At 35.3% G+C, this 19,328-nt stretch overlaps 2 protein-coding genes across 2 annotated transcripts; one reads left to right on the forward strand and one right to left on the reverse strand.

The window, feature by feature from the left end:
• Nucleotides 1-4,979: 4,979 nt before the first annotated feature.
• Nucleotides 4,980-5,915, reverse strand: LOC101718215 (olfactory receptor 5M5-like). Its single transcript, XM_004869883.2, has one exon. It carries the CDS (start codon nt 5,913-5,915, stop codon nt 4,980-4,982), a length of 936 nt encoding a protein of 311 aa, XP_004869940.2.
• A 10,481-nt stretch (nt 5,916-16,396) lies between these two features.
• LOC101717873 (olfactory receptor 5M5-like) lies at nt 16,397-17,332 on the forward strand. Its single transcript, XM_004869882.2, has one exon. The coding sequence runs from the start codon at nt 16,397-16,399 to the stop codon at nt 17,330-17,332; it is 936 nt and encodes a 311-aa protein (XP_004869939.2).
• The last annotated feature ends 1,996 nt before the right edge of the window (nt 17,333-19,328 follow it).

A 19,328-nucleotide genomic window follows, 5' to 3' on the forward strand; every position in this document is an offset into this window, starting at 1 on the left:
AAACAGCCTCCAACCCAGATTGATGTACTCTGCAAAACTATCTTTCAAAATAGATGGAGAAATAAGATACTTTCATGACAAAGAGCACCTTAGGAACTTCATGAATACCAAACCAGCACTCCAAAGAATTTTACACAATATCCTAGGAACAGACATTGAGGATCACAACACCAGGAGGCAAAGCAGAATGAACCCATCTGGCATGACAAGAAATTAAATGGAAAGGGGGAGAACCCAACAAAAAGAAAAAGTCATGGCAATGGCAAATCAATATGTTTCAGTTATAACCATCAGTGTTAATGGTCTCAATTCACCAATCAAAGGAAATAGACTGGCAGAATGGGTCAAGAAGCAAAATCCGACAATATGCTGCATACAAGAAACACACTTAATTCAAAAGGAAACTCATAGACTGAAGGTTAAAGGGTGGAAAACAATACTGCATGTGACAGGAACCAAAAAAAAAGCAGGAGTAGCTATCCTCTTGGCAGATCAAGTAGATTTCAAACCAACACTGATTAAGAGAGTTGAAGAAGAACACTACATCCTTGTAAAGGGAACAATCCAAGAGGAAGAGATGACAATCATAAATATCTATGCACCAAACACTAGTGTGCCCAACTATATAAAACAAATACTAATGGATATGAAAAGTCATATATGCACTAATACAATTGTAGTGAGGGACCTCAACACCGCACTGTCACAGATAGATTAACTAGACAAAAAATAAGTAATGAAAAACTAGAACTTAATCGAACTCTTGAACAAATGAACTTAACAGATGTTTACAGAGTCTTCCACCCCACAAAATCAGAATACACATTCTTCTCAGCTGCACATGGGTCATTCTCAAAAATAGACCACATACTCACACATAGAACATGTTTAAGTAAGTACAAAGGAATTGAAGTTATCCCCTGTATATTATCAGACCATAGTGCAATGAAATTGGAGATCCACAACAAAAGAAACTGGAAAAATTTCATAAACACATGAAAATTGAACAACACACTTCTGAATAACCAATGGGTCACAGAGAAAATTAAAGAAGAAATCAGACAGTTCCTTCAATTAAATTACAAAGACAATACAACATATAGGAATCTATGGGACACAATGAAAGCTGTCTTATGAAGGAAATTCATAGCAGTGAATACGCATATTAGGAAAACAGAACGAGCCCAATTAAACAACCTGATGCTGAACCTCAAGCTTTTAGAAAAAGAAGAACAGGACAACCCCAGAGTTCATACAAGGGAGGAAATTATAAAGATCAAATGAGAAATCAATGAAATGGAGACTAAGAGAATGATACAAAAAAATCAATGAAGCCAAGAGTTGGTTCTTGAAAGAATCAACAAAATTGACAAACCCTTAGCCAACTTTGTCAGGAAAAGGAAAGAAAAGGCCCAAATCCATGCAATTAGGAATGAAAAGGGTGAAATGACAACAGACCCAGCAGAAATCCAGAGGATCATGGATACCTACTTCCAGAACCTATACGCCAATAAGATGGACAACACAGAAGAAATGGACAGATTCCTAGATACATATGAATTACCAAAGTTGAACAAAGAAGACCTAAAAATTTTGAACAACCCAATACCAACCAATGAAATTGAAAATGTAATTAAAACCTTATCAACTAAGAATAGCCCGGGACCTGATGGCTTCACTGCTGAATTCTAAAAGACATTTAGAGAGGGACTACTGCCACTACTGTTTAAATTCTTCAATGAAATTGAAAGGGAAGCAATGCTCCCAAATTCATTCCTGGAAGCAAGCATCACCTTGATCCTCAAAGCTGAGAAAGACCCAACGGAAAAGGAGAATGGGCCAATCTCATTAATGAACATAGATGCAAAAATCCTTAATAAGATACTGGCAAATAGAATGCAGAAGATCATCAAAAAGATCATACACCCTGATCAAGTGGGATTGATCCCAGGGATTCAGGGATAGTTCAATATACACAAATCAATCAATGTAATACACTATATCAATAGAGCCAAGGACAAAAACCATATGATTATCTCCATAGATGCAGAAAAAGCATTTGACAAAATCCAACATGTATTTATGATAAAAACCCTACAAAAAATTGGAATAGATGGTCTCTATCTCAAATTGATAAAAGCCATCTATGAAAAACCAACAGCCAATATCATACTAAATGGTCAAAAACTTAAATCCTTTACACTAAAATCAGGAACAAGACAAGGATGTCCACTATCACCACTCTTGTTCAATATAGTTCTGGAAACATTAACCACGGCAATTAGACAAGAGAAAGAAATAAAAGGAATAAAGATAGGAAATGAAGAAGTCAAATTGTCATTATTTGCAGATGACATGATACTCTATATAGAAGACCCCAAGAACTCCACCAAAAGTCTTCTAGACTTAAGAAATGGGGAAAAAAAATTTTTAAATTTTAAAAAAAATTAAAATGAGTGGCCATATTCACTGCCAAAAAAAAAAATATCTAACATTTGCAATGTCCGCATGATATACAAATATATACAAATGCATTTCGTGCTGGAGTAAATAATGAACTAAGAGAAATTAGGTAACTATTTCAAAAAAGCAGCAAGGGGTTAGATTTTATATTTAAATGTTACTCTTTCAGCCATTTCTAGGACGGCTCTTAAAAGACTCCATTGCATAGGCATTTACTAACTTGTATAAGGGATAGTTATATTAACTTTATAATTTTTTTAAATGTATAAATATGAAAATAAGTACATGCAAACATTTAATACAGAGATGACAGAAGGGGTATTAAAGACAACTGGAGTTTTGAGGCATAAAGGATGAGATTGGGTACCAGGTTTGTAAAAAAAGAAACTACAAAGGGATTGAATATATTTATATTGCATATAATACCAAATGAATTGTACTTAGCAGGGAATTTATAGGAGCAATTGCAAAAGGAATAGTAAAGGCAAAATAATTCAGATGAAATTGCACATGAAATATGAACATACAACTGGTAAAAAGAGAAATCTTGGATTAGTGTGGATATATCTACACTCAAGCTCAGTCATAATATTAAAGCATAAAGAGGAAGTAAAAATTCACTTTCCATCCATAAGATTGGGAAGTGCTTAAAAAGTCTGAAGGTCTTTATGTTGGAAGAATGTGGAATAAAAAGAACACAATGACAACTGTTGGTGGACCTGGAGAAAAACCGATAAAACTATCCAGTAAATTTAATTGGCAATAGACAGAAAATTAATTAATTTATATATTTATGTATTCACTTATATTTTAATTTGTTTCACAAATATTCAACCTAACTAAAATTTCACAAGCAATACTGACACAGTTCTGGTGTATATATAGTAAATTGAAAGTTGTTCATTTCTTATGACCCCAAAATAACAGACCTACATGGAAGGAAATATTTCACTAGTAAAAGTTTAGAATTATTCAAGAAAATTTATCGCTAAGTTGTGATATATTATATATCTCCATATTTATTTATTGGCATAGACTAAATCTCTGATAATTGCTGCCCTATGGCCACATGAATCAGTGGGGATCGATGTAGCAATGTAAGTAAAAATAAAAACATTATAGAAAATACATAGACTTATTTCATTTTTATAAACTTTTATTCTAGCAAAGCAATACTGATGTAACTATAAATGGATAAGAATCATTAAAATAATAACATAATTTGCTGCAGAAAATTGAGAAAAAACAGAATCAGGCAGAAATGATTCAAATTTTTAATATCTAATCATCTGGAAAGCCTGAAACAAATAAGACAGTGTGTGAAGATGCAATCATGATTAGTTTGTGCTGACAAAGGGGCTTTTCATTATATTCTATTTTCTTCTGTAGGGTGCAAATAATTCATTATAAAGTCTACCAGTTAAACTTGAAAAACTAATTTAAAAATGTAGGTAAACATCAAATCAATCATATGTAGAAAACAATTTAATTTCTAAAGAAAAACAATGACAAAATAAAATAAAATATGTATTTAAATACATAAAAATGATATTTATTAACATTTCAAACTGTATGACCATAAGTTAAAATATAAAATATATATTTATATATAAGCATATATATATGACAAGATAAGGTTTATATCTTTAATAAAGATACCTAAAATAGCCAGGGATCTAGCTCAGTGGCACCCAGCTCCCTTGCAAGCACAAGGTCCTGAGTTCAATTCCTGATACCTAAAAAAAATTCCTAAAATTAATTTTAAAAATAAATATCAAATAATAAGGTAGGAAAAATATTGCAGGATCATTTGTCAGAAGATAAAAATGCATAAGCAATATTCAAAAGTGTTATTTAATGAATTTTACAAATACACACATATCCATACATGTACATGGCTAATAGCAAGTAAATTTATTTATTTTAAAATTCAAGATATGGTAATGAATGAGTGGAGGAGAGGTTACATATTTATGGGAAAAGCATACTCTTAGCAAACAAGCACAAAACCACTCTGTGAGAAATTTGGCATTTTCATCAAATAACACATGAAAGAGAATGTCATTGGTTTGGGAATTCCGTTTAAGTGATATAGTAATAATCTGAGATACATCTAAAAGATTTTCATTGCCATATAATTTGAATAAGGGGAAAAACATCTCCCAGAGTTGGCAAGTTTCTGGAAAATAATTCAGGGTTGATTGAGGACTACAAATAAGTAATGCATCATCATTGTCATATAATTTGTTACTAGTGTGCATACTATGGATGGAAGAATGTGTTCTTCATTGATTTTATACAACAATACTAAGGTCTTGAATTTGAATTTTGTCTCTGTTTTGAAAATGGTCGCTGAATTGGGCCTGTCAATGCAGACTAATAACAAGACATATCTGCAATCTTATGCATGAGTTATGAAAGAACACAATTAATGCCAGAAAGTGATTTATTAACTAACAATGCTCACTAAATTGTTAGATTCATCAATGTCTTATATATCTGGGACCTTGACTATCTCACTTAGCAAACAATTCCTTTTGGATAACTTTCCTTATTGCTCTTTTAACATCTTTGTTTCTCAGGCTATAGATCAGAGGGTTTAGCATTGGACTCACAAAGATATAAAACACAGCTACAATTTTACCTTGTTCCACAGATCCCTCAGAAGGAGGCCTCAGATACATGCAGAACAGTGTCCCATAAAAGACAGTGACAGCCATCAGATGGGACCCGCAGGTGGAGAAGGCCTTGCGCCTGCCCTCAGCAGAGTGGATGCGCAGGATGGCTGCGAAGATGAACACGTAGGAGACGAGGATGATGCTGAGAGAGCAGGTGAGGTTGGAACCAGCCACCACAAACATGGCAGTTTCTTTAACATAAGTGTCTGAGCAGGCGAGGACCAGGAGCGGAGGATCAGCACAGTAGAAGTGGTTGATCTCATTGGGTCCACAGAAGGTCAGGCGAAGCATCAGGATGGTCTGGACCAACCCATTTGCAAAGCCATAAATGTAAGTGGCAGCAACAAGAGAGACACAGACACATCTAGACATTTTGCTGCCATATAACAAGGGCTGGCAGATGGCCACATAGCGGTCGTACGCCATCACTGTCAGCATATAATAATCTGTGATCACAAAAGCTATGAAAAATTGGAATTGGATAAAGCAGCCAATGAAGGAAATGATTTTCCTCTTGGATAAGAAATTCACCAGCATCTGAGGAGTGACATTAGTTGCATAACAGAGATCTACAAAGGCAAGGTGGCTGAGGAAGAAGTACATGGGGGTGTGGAGCTTTGAGTCACTTCTAATGAGGACAATCATGGTCACATTGCCGATTACGGTGACAATGTAGATGACTAAGAAGACCACAAATAGGAGGGGCTGCAGCTCAGCTCGGTCTGTGAGTCCCAGCAGAATAAACTCGGATACCATGGTGTAGTTTTGCTTCATCACTTTGTTTCTTTGGCTTTGGGTAAGGCCTAAGGAAAAGAAAATAAAAATGCATCTGGTTTGTGTCATTTATTTGTTGCCCCATAAGATCTGATATTTCTCCCCTTCTCTCAAATTTTTACATGTGGCATAAAATTAACCAGTCGAACATGCATTTGATGATTTAAAAATTCTGATAATCTTAAGTAGTGTTTTCATATTTGAAGAACATTATATGTTTTCAACTCTCAATTATGTTTTTCCATTCATTGTTTACTTTAACATATGGGTATAAATGTTGGCTTATTTTTTAAAAAATTGAATCCTTTGCATTACACTCTACCTTTTGCTATGCTATCTAATGTATCAGCCATGAGACTTACCTATGTTATTCACATCTGAATAAATCTCAGTGAGTGAAATTGAAGTACAGTGCATATGGAATTAGACCCTCCTTTCTTCACTCACTGATCTCGGTATCATTTTGAAAGTATTCACTCCCCCTGTAATGTATATTAACTTTCCCTGTCTAGCCCATCTGAGGAGATTCTCAGACCATAAAAACATCCTCAAATTTTAAGACTATTCCAGGATGTCTAATTTATTTTGTATATTTTGCCAAAGTGGACAAATATTTGGTTTGAGCTAAGAAGCAGCATATATATATATAAAATATATAATATATTATATATATTATGTAAAAATACATATATACACACATTGGTGCTTCAAAATGTCCATGAGGTGTGTTATTTAAGGAAAACCATAAGGTATCCAAAAGTTCTTGTGGGTAGGGAACAATAAGAAATGTTTGAGCAATGAGTCCACAGATCATAATCAAATTTTGTAGCCATACTTCACGCTAGGCCTTGCAACATATTTTTAAAACTTCAGTAATATAAGTTCAAAACAGTCTCCTCAAACTATAAATATTATTTTCTTAGATTATAGTAAATTAATATCCATGTTAACTAAAGAGCTGAGACAGCACTTAAGATATCATGAAGTGGATCTCCCAAAATTTGGGCAGGAGAAATGTAACCAAGAGACTATTGTGGAAAGTTGACATGTTCCTTTTGATAGCAAACTGCAGATATGATAATGCAATACTGACTTTTTTAGTAACTCTCAATTAGTGCTGGAAACAGGTCACTGTGTATGCACTTTATACGTTTGGCTCACAGAGGTCCGTTGGCCATTGCTTTATCCTAGTATGCCAATGAGGAGTTTGGACAGATTGGCTAAGGTGATAAGGTCCAAAATAAGTCAGCAAACTCTATGAAATTCTAATTGTTTTCTCCTTTTTGCTAAGCCATTAATGTGCAATTGAATTTTATCACAATAGTAGCCAAATTGACAGATGTTCTTTTATTGGTAGGGTGATACTCTTAATGTCTTTGTTTATTGAAATGTTCATCAAAATGCAAAATAATTAACATCCTTGTTCATTTTCTGCTGAGGGGGAAATGAGCCAATGGGAGCAGTGAGCATTTCAGCTAATTTAACCAAATACACCAAGGTACCAGCTTTCCTTTTAAGAAAAAGAACAGAAGACCCTAGATGGTTTAAGCCAGGGAATCTCGAAGAGAATCATTTGCAAGGGACATAAGCAGCTCTGGCAGTAATCGAGGGCTCCTGCCATTCACATTGCTGAGAACTTCTCACTTTCGGCCACTGTTCTGTTCCCCAGCTTATACACTGCTGGCCTTTGGACTAACAAGGGCAGTGTTTCCCCAGCCACGTATGGTGCAGTATAAAGTAGAAATAAATTAGTGAAGGAACCTTCAAGTATATCACTCCATTAACTCCAAATAATTAATATAGACCATAAGCCTGAAAGTGGTCATTTCCAAATCAAGGGTATAGAAATTATAAGAAATGTGGTTATGATTATAGGGTAGCAATGCAAGTTCAGACAGAATCATAAAGAACATTGAATGCAGTCCCTTATTTTACTTCTGGTTTCATGAACTCAGGGACAATGCACATGATCAATTATTGAGAACCAGAGTGCAATGGTTACTGAGAATTCACAATCCCATTTCCTGGGTAGAAATTGCCTTTCCTCCAGTTCCAAGTTGTGTAACATGGGAAAGTTGTTAAACTGTCTGTGTCTTAATTTTCTCGTTTGTGGAATTTGACTAATGATCGCAACTGCCTCCTGGTGAGGATGTTAATTCAAGTACATCTTTTCGAGGAAGTCTGTCCTGTAGTAAGCACTTAAAAAGTTGTGGTTACTAATCTTATGTTGGAAGACCCAGGTTTGCTCTGGAATAATATTATACTTCAAAGCACCAGAGCCTTGGGGAACAAAAACTGCATCTAATCTAGGCCCATAGATGCCATGGGGTGTTTCTGATTTGGAAGCAGTCAATATTTCTTGATATAATAATACTTGTATTGGTCTAGCTCCCTCTGCATAATGCAAAAACCACTCCACTGTACATTTATTTATAACTACCTTACTCTTAAAAGAAGAGTAGCATTTTCATAGAGACATTTGCCAATTCATTAGAGTAAATATCCACTGAAGTTGCTTTGATCCATTAAAATGTTTATTTCTGGATTCCAAAATTTAAAAGTGGTATGTCTCATCCTACCTGAGAGAAGGACGTCATTTCACATCAACAGCACCTACTACATGTTGGACCTGAAGAGTTTATAACAGATTGGTCTCCTACGGACCAAATCCCTATGGTTCAATTATTCATTGCTGAAAATTATTTAATGATACACCACCACTCTCGTCCTACTCTTAACATGCTAAGCTCTGTGAGGAAGTAGATTTTGCTCCTCCTCACTCTCATGAAGCAATTAAATGGTGAAGCGATGGGACTCATTATTTATTTTAGTTTATGCTGAATTTCTTAATATTTTGAATAATGGAAATATTAGTTTTCTTCATATACAAGCTATAAAACTAATATCGTGCTTCATAGAAGGAGAAAGACTTTGAATCTAGAAAACTTCGGACTATCAATTAACTTTTCTTAAATTTAGACTAGTCACATACTAATTTTGAGAACAGCACCTTTATTACACTAATAGAAATAATAATTTATAGTAAGGAAGAATGTATATTTATAAATAATGGAAGTGAACTAAGGGTTGTCCCTTTCCCACTAAACTCCCAGGCAGATATACAGACTTTTGTCTCTACCTTTATAGACCACCTGGTGGACCACATCAAGGAGCTCTTTTGGGATTTAATGTACAACTCACTGCAAAGAATGGAAAGTAAGGAGAGGTGAGAGAGTGGATGAGAGGGAAGTAGCTAAATTTATATCTCATTCCTTTCCTTTTGCAAAGGGAGCATGACAGTAGGGCCACATTCATTCACGGAGAACTCCTTCCTGGCTCTGCCACCGGGAGACAGTGGTTGGGGATTTTGTTCCTGGCTCCAGTTCTCATTTTACTCTGGTAACTCTACACAGTGAACTTGCTCCCTGGGGCTTCACAGTGGAAACCATTTTCTGATATTCACCCTGGCTGCTTCAACTTCTTTGAATGATTTTTAAATCATGCCTCTATTCTCAATTCTTCATTGGATCTCTAAGTCATGTGATCAGGATGAATTTTCTGCTGTGTTTCTGAGCCAAGCCAGCATACACAAAATAGTTCATCAATAAATGTTGTAGCAGATGTAATAGCAATAATATAGATGATGGCAATTACTATTTTTTTGTGAAATATTTGAGACATATCTGGCTATCCCATTGTTGAAGCCTAGAATAATCACCTTCTTTCTGCATTCTAACTAAACAGAGGACATCAAGCAGGGGCCAAATATTATAACTACTAGGAGTAGTGCAGGTAAATTTGACTTAGAGATGCTTTCATTGTGTTGCTGAGTGAATCAACAAATTAACACATGAAATGAGTCATATTCCAGTAGAAATGAGTAGTGATTATATTTAACTTCTGACGTGTAGAGGCAGGATCTAGTGAATTCTATAGTATTTAATTCACTGCTGCGTTCAGTGGAATTTCAAGACTTAGTATAAGTCATTTTGGTTTTTATTCTTATATTGCAGGTACAACTAACAGAAGTCTCTGATGGTCCTAGCTGTATCTAAGATGTATCAGTTAGTGTATTTAATGTCTTCTGAGCTAATAAAAGTATAGAGTCATCTTTGACTTCAGGTGGGAAATGCAGTGTTTAAAAGTTGTAAGGGTGGTGTCAGACTATAATCACTTTGCTAATACCTGTGAGTTTGACAATATGAATAGGGCAAGTGAAGCACGAATCTTGAGTTTGCAAAAGAGACCGGGGCTGTGACTTATATTAAGGAGTTGCAATATTTGATAGTTCAAATCTATGAAACTGAAAATTATTACCGAAGCACTGAGCTCTGAGTTACTCCACTAAAAGTAAAAGAGAAAAGAGATATAAACAAAATATCAAGCAGGAGGAACCCATGTAGTAGGACAAAAACTTTATTAGAGTCTCACATCCTGGAATAAGAGAGAATAAAACTGTTCAAGAAGGATATGATCAAAATATGTGCATTGAGCCACTCAACCACAATTAGGTTTTGTTTTGGTTTTGGTTTTGGTTTTTGGTACTGGGGATCAAACTTGGGACTGTGCATTTGCCAGGCAGGTGCCAGAACCACTGAGCTAAATCCCCGACCCTCAACCACAATTATGAAACCAGAAAGGGAGAGCCAGACAGGGGAGTTGAAGCAAGTGTAAAAATGATTAAAACTTGTTATGTGAATGTATTAATCTGCCAAAATGAAATTCATTCATCTGTATGACCAATATGCACTAATAAAAAGATGTGAAGAATACTAAGAAATCAATGATGCCAAATATCAGTGATAGATCAAGAAATTGAGGATGGAGCTCTGATCTTGGAAATTAGCAATGTAGAGACCCAGGATGAATTTCATAACAGCAGTTTCCATGCAGGGCAAAGGGAAGGTCTGATTAGTGCAAGATTAAAGAATAAAAGTAAAAGTGGACTTGAAAACAGCAACTACATTCAATTGTTATCAGTCCTTTTGATTACCCAGGTGGAGGCAATGGGATAGGATGAGAGGTGACAAAGACAGAAGGCAGGGAGAGCAAAAAGCTGGAGAAGGTAGAATGTGGACAATTGTTGCTCGGACCTGTATTTTCATTAGTGTTATTTTTTCCAATATTTTGGATTTTCACTATAACAGTGACAACTGACGTGAGCATACCATGTTGGCATATGTGCAGAGAAACTGAAATATTTTATATGGGGTCAGTAGGAAGGTTAAAGTGGTGTCATGGCTCTACAAAGTAGACAGAAATTCCTCAAAAAACTTTTTAAAAATAAAATAAACTACCATATGATTCAGCAAACTCATTTTCTCAGTCTACATCCCAAAGGATTAAGATCTTGATTTTCATGTTCTCTCCAACATTATTAACAACAGTAAATGCATGGTAACAATTCAAATGCCTACAGATGGATAAACGAATGAAAAACATGTGATATGTAATCACAAAGGAGTATTAATTATTCTGTTGTGTAACAGAATGACTCACCCTCGTGTGACAACATAAAATAAGGTAGAGTCGGTGTCAGTTCTATCTTGATATTCTCTGTGGAGAGGTGCATGGCACTTTGGGTGATTTAATGAAGAGTAATTAATGGAAGAGTAATTTAATGAAGGTGATAATTAGCTAAAATGAAATTAGATAAACTAGTGAATTCGTACTTAAGCATAGACCAGGAGCATGGACCATTTTGTACAATGATACACTTATGATTTCGCTTCTATATCAATTCGTATAATACTTCTTTCACATTTTTATTTAAAAACAGAAAGGTACTAGTACTTCTGGGACAAATGCATAATAATACTATTATATAATACTCAAAGAACAGTACTATAATTTCCATATCAGTAACATATTCCTTTCCTGAATTATTCAACATTAATGCTTGATATAAAAAGAAACCTGATTATGACACAGAGAAAATGCAAAAACTCAAAGGATGAAACTTCAGCATGGGCACACTAATGAATGGGGAAGGAAAGGCAACAGACAATTTACAGCCTTAGAAGATTGTTCAAAGAAGAGCTCTCCAAATCTCCCTCCCTTGTGCTTTGGCCTTGAATCAACTTTTTTGCGACTAAAACAAAATTATCTCGAGGCTAAATTTATTGAAGTAGTTCCTGCTTGGACTTAAATCAAAATTACCACTGTTTCTTTAGTTCCTAGATGTCATGGGAAGTGCTATATTGTCAATTGTGCAACAAATTTCCAAATATCATATTATGAAAGTAGCTAGGTCTCATGGCTGGGACATATTATAACCGTGAAGTTCAATCCTACACAGCTGCCTTCCTAGGCCAGTTCTGAACAGATATAGAGCCATATCTAAAGGAACTCTATATTTCCTGTGAAAAACAAAATCCGTTGGCTCAGCCAGAAATTTTAGCAGCCTACAGCTGGCCATGAGAGAGAGAGATGGCCTTGAGATGACCTTGCTGTATTGGAGGACAGCAGCACACACAGGCAGAGCAAAGGACAGAGGGCAGCATGAAAGAATGGACGTGCAACTAATCCTCTCTTACACTCTCATGAGATGATTTCTAAATTACATAAAGGGAAAAGGGGATTATAAATGGCTAGAAATTCATCTAATGAGAAAAATCATCCAAGAAACAATTTAAACAATCAACCGTTCTAATTACAAAGCAACTCTTTAAAGGAAAGTCAGAGTTCACATGCCCATGAACTATATAATTATGCTTTTTTGGGGGGGGGTTGTTTTGTTTTGGTACTGAGTATTGAACCCAGGACCTTGCACTTTCAAGGCAGGCACAGTACTACTGAGCTAAATTCCTGGCCCTATATTATGTCTTGATGTGAAAATCCAGAGAATTCAATAAGTAAAGATATTTCAGTCATTTTAACAATTTTCTAAAATGCAACACTATGAACTGCAAAATACGTATGCACCCATTGCCATAAACATGCAAAAATTCAACCACTTGTCACTTGAAAAAATTGATGCAATTAATAAAACACCTTCCTATGCTGTTCATTACTGTATTCTAAAAGTTATTTTTTGTTTACTGGATTTAAATAGGTGAAAGTTCTCCTGTAATATTATAAATTTCTTTCACATTTTTAAGCAATAAGAAACCAAAGCTATTGTCAAGTCTTAACTAAAAGTGTGAGAAGCTATGCTCTTTACTTAAGATACTATATTCCCTGTTTGAAAACCTTGAAAATTTGGATTTGTTCAACAACCTTAGAACAACCCATTGTCAATGACCTTAGAAATAATTTTTCGCAGTCAACAACAACATCATAAACTACACATTCTTTTTGGTAGGTGAAACTCCGAACATTTGCAAGTTAAAATGGATAGATGTTTTGTTTTATAGCACATTTGATGCAAGAAACATACTTTGAAATCTAACTCTGCCACATCTTTGTTCAGCTGGATCTGGATTTGGGGGAAGAGCAAATTAATGAAGACAATTTATTAATGACATATTTACATTTTGTGCAGATTATCATGTGATTCATTGCCTGCATCAGCAACTCTTTTAGTGTAGTGACTACTGTTATCTAAGTAATATTAAAGACTAGCAATTAATAACAAACACATCCATAATGTTTTCCTTGGTGATGCAGCCACGTAAAAATATTCTTTCTGAAATCAGAACAAAATGGAGCTCTTTCTCTCTCATTCCACTGCCCATATCTTGCTGGTTTCTTCCATTTGACAACTGTAATATTTAAGCCAAATCCTAAGAGTTCTACCGGTGTGACTCACACCTGCAGGTAGACAAATTATTTTAATAGTTGGAGAGAAAAAGCAAGACATATGGACCCAAGTAGAGTGGCATAGAGAGAATCCTTAATACATCTACATTATCTATAAATGCACAATATTTTTGCAGATATGAAGTATTATTTCTAACAAAATGATACAGACAAGTCTAAAATTAGTCTGTGACTAGTCAATGTTCAAGAAAAGTTAAATTTCAGTGTTTTCCAAATTCCAAATCTTTCTCACTGCAGCATCACTGTTTTATTTTACAGCTTGTAAAAAATAAAAACTAACATTTCCCTCATTCAAAATATTAAGATATTCAGCATAAAGCAAAATAATAATGAGTTCCATTGCTTCATCATTCTTTGGAGATTTGATTCCCTGATGACAGTGAGACGGAAACAAAACTCCTTTCCTCAATGGGTTTAGCATTTTAAGTAAAGGGAGGTAGCAGTGGTTCACTGTGTAAGTACTTTCTGCAGAAAATAAATGAACCATAGAGATTTGTTCCCTGTAAGACAAATATGTTATAAATCCTTCTTGTTTGTCCTGCAGATGTTTCCATTGTGAAATCCTACTCCTCTCTCAGGTGGGCTAAGCAATATTTCCTTTAAATTTTGGAAACCAGAAATAAACATGTTAATCATTAAAAGTGAATTGAGCTGAATCCTAACATAATGAGTTAACAAATATCCATATTAAAATGCTACTGTTCTTTTCTGAGTAAGCTACTCATAAGTAAATGTACAGTGGAGTGGGAGTTTCCATAAGGGAGAAGGAACTAGACCAAAGTCCACATTACATCCATTGACAAATGGCAGAAGCACTCACCTAGTGCCTCTGTGTCTATGGCTGCAGACTATGTGCAATTCTTGCCAATCTGTGTTCTTGTTCTAGACCAGACCTGCATCTTCCAGCATAATACCAATGTCTGCAAATTTTTAAGTGCTCATGATAGGCCAGACATATTTGAAAAATGTCCTCAGTTTAGCTCCCTTGCAGGGAAGCAGTTTCTATTATTAACCACACTGTATACATAAGGAGACACGAAGTATTAATAATTTATACAGGTTATACAAATTAAAACTGGAGAGAGTGAGATTTTTTCCTAGGAAGTGGGAATGCAAGCTCCCAGTAACTGCTTCACTCAATAATTAACCAGGTTTCATCTCCCTGGATTCATAAAAAAACACCAAAATATTATATTATATTCATTACATTTTAGTTATCAAAGAAGAATCAATATTATATCATCATAATGGTATTTGTTGTCAGATAAGAATATTAACTTTCCATGTTCTCCATGTTCATGTTTTTTTGCCTAAATATTTAGAAATGTGCTTCATATCTTAAGTACTATCTCAGCTATATAATTAACGTGATTATTACTTGACACTGATCTAAAGAACTTATGTTTCATGTTGTAAGGTGCCTCTATTAAGTTTATGTTATTGCAGTTTTGAAAATGTTTGGAATGTTGAAAATGTTTGCGTGAGATTCAGTTACAGGAAAGGATTATGGTCTGAGGACCGATGGACAAAAATTTTCTTTATTGCATCTCCCTTTCAACTAGAAGTGTTTAATATATAATGTTTTCAGTTGAAAATTACAACTCATGAATATTTTAAACCAATAATATGTTTATATGTATGTTGTTGATGTACTGTATACAGTCTGATGTATAATATATATTATATTATATATGATATATACAAACATTTCTGATTGATTTTTCTTGTCTCCAAACCAAATACTTGTCCATGTGGGTAATAATGTACAATACAAATGAAAGATGCTGTGATTGTCTCAAAAGTGAACAAAGATTTTGTTTCCATTTTTTTCTTTTCTCATAATTTTTCCTTTCCCTTCTTTCCTTTCCCCATCCATTCCCACTTCCCCTACCCCTTTGGACCCTTGTTTCCTATTGCAAATTATCAATTATTCATTTTAATCATTTTAATCCTTATTTACACTTTCAGCATGTAAACAGGGAAGTGTGGAGGGGGTGAAGGGTGCACAGGTAATGGGGAAAAAATAAGAACCAAGATACATCATGTACAGGTACAAGCACCCAATGATAAATGTAAACATATTGTATACCTAAAATGTACCAATAAAAGAATTTAAGCAAAAAAAAAAAAAAAGTTAACAAAGATTCCACGGTATGAGGACCTCCTAATATGGACTAGACTGAGACAAATAAACATATAGAGTTAGTTAACAGTTAAAAAATGATTTTGGATTCTAAGAAGTTACAAAGAAGATCCTAGCCATAAATGGATATGCATCATATTTCAGTTTCAGTTCCTTAAATTCACTCAGCTGAGCAAAACAGGTAAATTCCCATGGCTCATACTTTGGACCCCACAACCAAAAGTGTATTGTAACACAGAGGATGTGTCAACTTCAAAGAAAACCAGTGTTTATACCTACATGCAGTGATAACTAAACAAATATGATGAAGAACTTTTCAAATATGTAAAGACTTCCCTCAACAGTGACAATCAATTCAAAATATGACTACATTTATATAAGCAAGGGGCTCAGTATTATTTGTGACACTTGAGACATTAATAATATTCTAATTTGGGTATTGTTTATGCCACTTTTATGAATATGAGAGGATACTAAAAATGTAAAACACAAGGGGGACAATGAATAAATGACATAAGCCAGATGTACTTTTATTTCCTGTTCTTTAGGCTTTACTCAAAGCCAAAGAAACAAAGTGATGAAGCAGAACTACACCGTGGTAACCGAGTTTATTCTGCTGGGACTCACAGACCGAGCCGAGCTGCAGCCCCTCCTATTTGTGGTCTTCTTAGTCATCTACATTGTCACCATAATTGGCAACGTGACCATGATTGTCCTCATCAGAAGCGACTCAAAGCTCCACACCCCCATGTACTTTTTCCTCAGCCACCTCGCCTTTGTAGATCTCTGTTATGCAACTAATGTCACTCCTCAGATGCTGGTGAATTTCTTATCCAAGAGGAAAATCATTTCCTTCATTGGCTGCTTTATCCAATTCCAATTTTTCATTACACTGGGGATCGCAGATTATTATATGCTGACAGTGATGGCGTATGACCGCTATGTGGCCATCTGCCAGCCCTTGTTATATGGCAACAAAATGTCTAGATGTGTCTGTGTCTCTCTTGTTGCTGCCACTTACATTTATGGCTTTGCAAATGGGTTGGTCCAGACCATCCTGATGCTTCACCTGACCTTCTGTGGACCCAATGAGATCAACCACTTCTACTGTGCTGATCCTCCGCTCCTGGTCCTCGCCTGCTCAGACACTTATGTTAAAGAAACTGCCATGTTTGTGGTGGCTGGTTCCAACCTCACCTGCTCTCTCAGCATCATCCTCGTCTCCTACGTGTTCATCTTCGCAGCCATCCTGCGCATCCACTCTGCTGAGGGCAGGCGCAAGGCCTTCTCCACCTGCGGGTCCCATCTGACGGCTGTCACCACCTTTTATGGGTCACTGTTCTGCATGTATCTGAGGCCCCCTTCTGAAACATCTATAGAACAAGGTAAAATTGTAGCTGTGTTTTATATCTTTGTGAGTCCAATGCTAAACCCTCTGATCTATAGCCTGAGAAACAAAGATGTTAAAAGAGCAATAAGGAAAGTTATCCAAAAGGAATTGTTTGCTAAGTAAAGTAGACATGGTCTCAAATATATAGAGCATCCTTTTTTATCTAAGCATTTAATGAGCACTGTGTAGTGGATTAACTGATGGTCAACTTGTAACGCCCACCTGAATTGAATCAGCATCATCTGGGCAAGGAGGATCCACCTGAGGACTGTTACCCATAGCCATAAAAACAGAACTGGAGGGGAAGGTCTTGAACTATTGATTTACTAGGAGAAGCTTGTTGAGGATGGTTTTCCTGCTGTTCTCCTCAGAGGAGAAGCTCAGGGCCTCACTGTCTCTGGGAATGGCTGCTGATCCTTCCTGGCTTCCATATGGATCCTTCAGCTTAGTGCCACAAATCCTTCATCTCACCAGTGTAGGTTTTCTGGCTTCCACCACTGGTCTTTGAGCCTTCCCAGTGCAGATCCTCAATATGGACAAGCATGAGACATTGCCGTGGGCTCTAGGCCACTGGCTGGACTCGTGGAGGACATTGTGTTGAGCTCTAAGCCTTTAGCTGGACTTGTGTGGGATATTGCTGGGACCTAAGCCCTTGGCTGGATTCTTTGAGACTTTAGTGTGCAGTTAATCTCTTGTACTCCTTTGCATTTGACTGTGTAATTATCATAAAATAATCTTAGAAACTATGTGTCCTGTAATAAATGTATTCCCTTGCCAAAACCCTGACTACAACACACTGTAAATTAACAAATCACTTTCTCTTATTAATTATTGGTGGTCTTTCATTATACACATATGAGACTTGCACGTCTGTATCATTACACAGAACACACTCAGCATTCACAGGGTTATGTCAGTGAGTATTTTCAAAGAAGCATACAAATTCAAAGCCAAGAGCAGAAGCCCTTCCATTGTTCTCTACAGTCAATAAAGAACACGTACTCACACCCATAGCATGCAAACTGGTACTAAATTATATCAGAATGACAATTAATGAGATATGCATAATACTCCAGAAACAAATCAAAATTGATGAGTTTTTTTGTTTCCTTTTCAAATTATATAGCAATGAAAATATTTTTGGTGTATTATTCTAAGGTATATCATTCAAATGATATTTGTGATCCAGTGGAGCTCTCCTTTATGGGATTTTGATGAAAATGCCAACTTTCCCACAGAATGGCTTTGTGTTTGTTATGAGTATGTCTTTCTGTCAGTATGCAGCCTCTCCTCCACTTGTTCATTACCATTTCCTGTATTGTTAATTAAATATAGTAAATGTGATGCTTTAGCCATATGTATGTATGGATATTTATGTGTATCTGTGAAATTTATTACTAAATATTTTTGCCTATTGCTTTTCAAATTTCTCTTGTGAAAAACCACATCCTTTGCTTGGTCTATTTTATCATTGTGATATATTTTGTATTCATTGAAAGATATAAACTTTATTTTGTTATTTATGTATATATAAGCATATGCTTTTTATTTTATCTCTTTTTTTGTTTGTATCTTTTAAAAGATTAAAGATTATCAGTTTTACATATTTAAAATGATTTATATTTCATTGTAATTTTTCCTGGATTTCCCTTTGAAATTAAATTGTTCTATAATTTTGAAATTAGATTTAAAGTTTGACTTACTAGATTTTACAATGAACTATTTCCACCATACAGACAAAAACAGAACTAAGTTGAAAGACCCCTTTTGTAACCACAAGTAATCCTTTATAAGTCTTTACATAACATTATTTCTTTCTCATATTTCACACAGTCAGATATTATAAGTCTGACTTTTCCCTGCCCGGCTCTTTTTTCCTTATTTTCTGTAATAAAAGTTAATATGACTTTAATGTTTCTTTTCCATATATAGTTAGGTCAGTATTATTTTGCTAAATTTACATTTCATATAAACAAAATCATGGTTTATGCGGTTGTGGTAGTATCTACACATCTCTCAAGGTCTTCATCCTCTCATAGGTCGGGCTTTCACAAGAGGATTGAACTGAGTGGGTGCCATTGTTTATTTGCTTTTGGAGTTGGGGTCTGGCTGGAAGAAG

This window comes from Heterocephalus glaber, unplaced genomic scaffold (genome assembly GCF_053883595.1).
Source record: "Heterocephalus glaber isolate CG9 unplaced genomic scaffold, H.glaber_assembly_v1.0 deba00001805, whole genome shotgun sequence".
NCBI lineage: Eukaryota > Metazoa > Chordata > Mammalia > Rodentia > Bathyergidae > Heterocephalus > Heterocephalus glaber.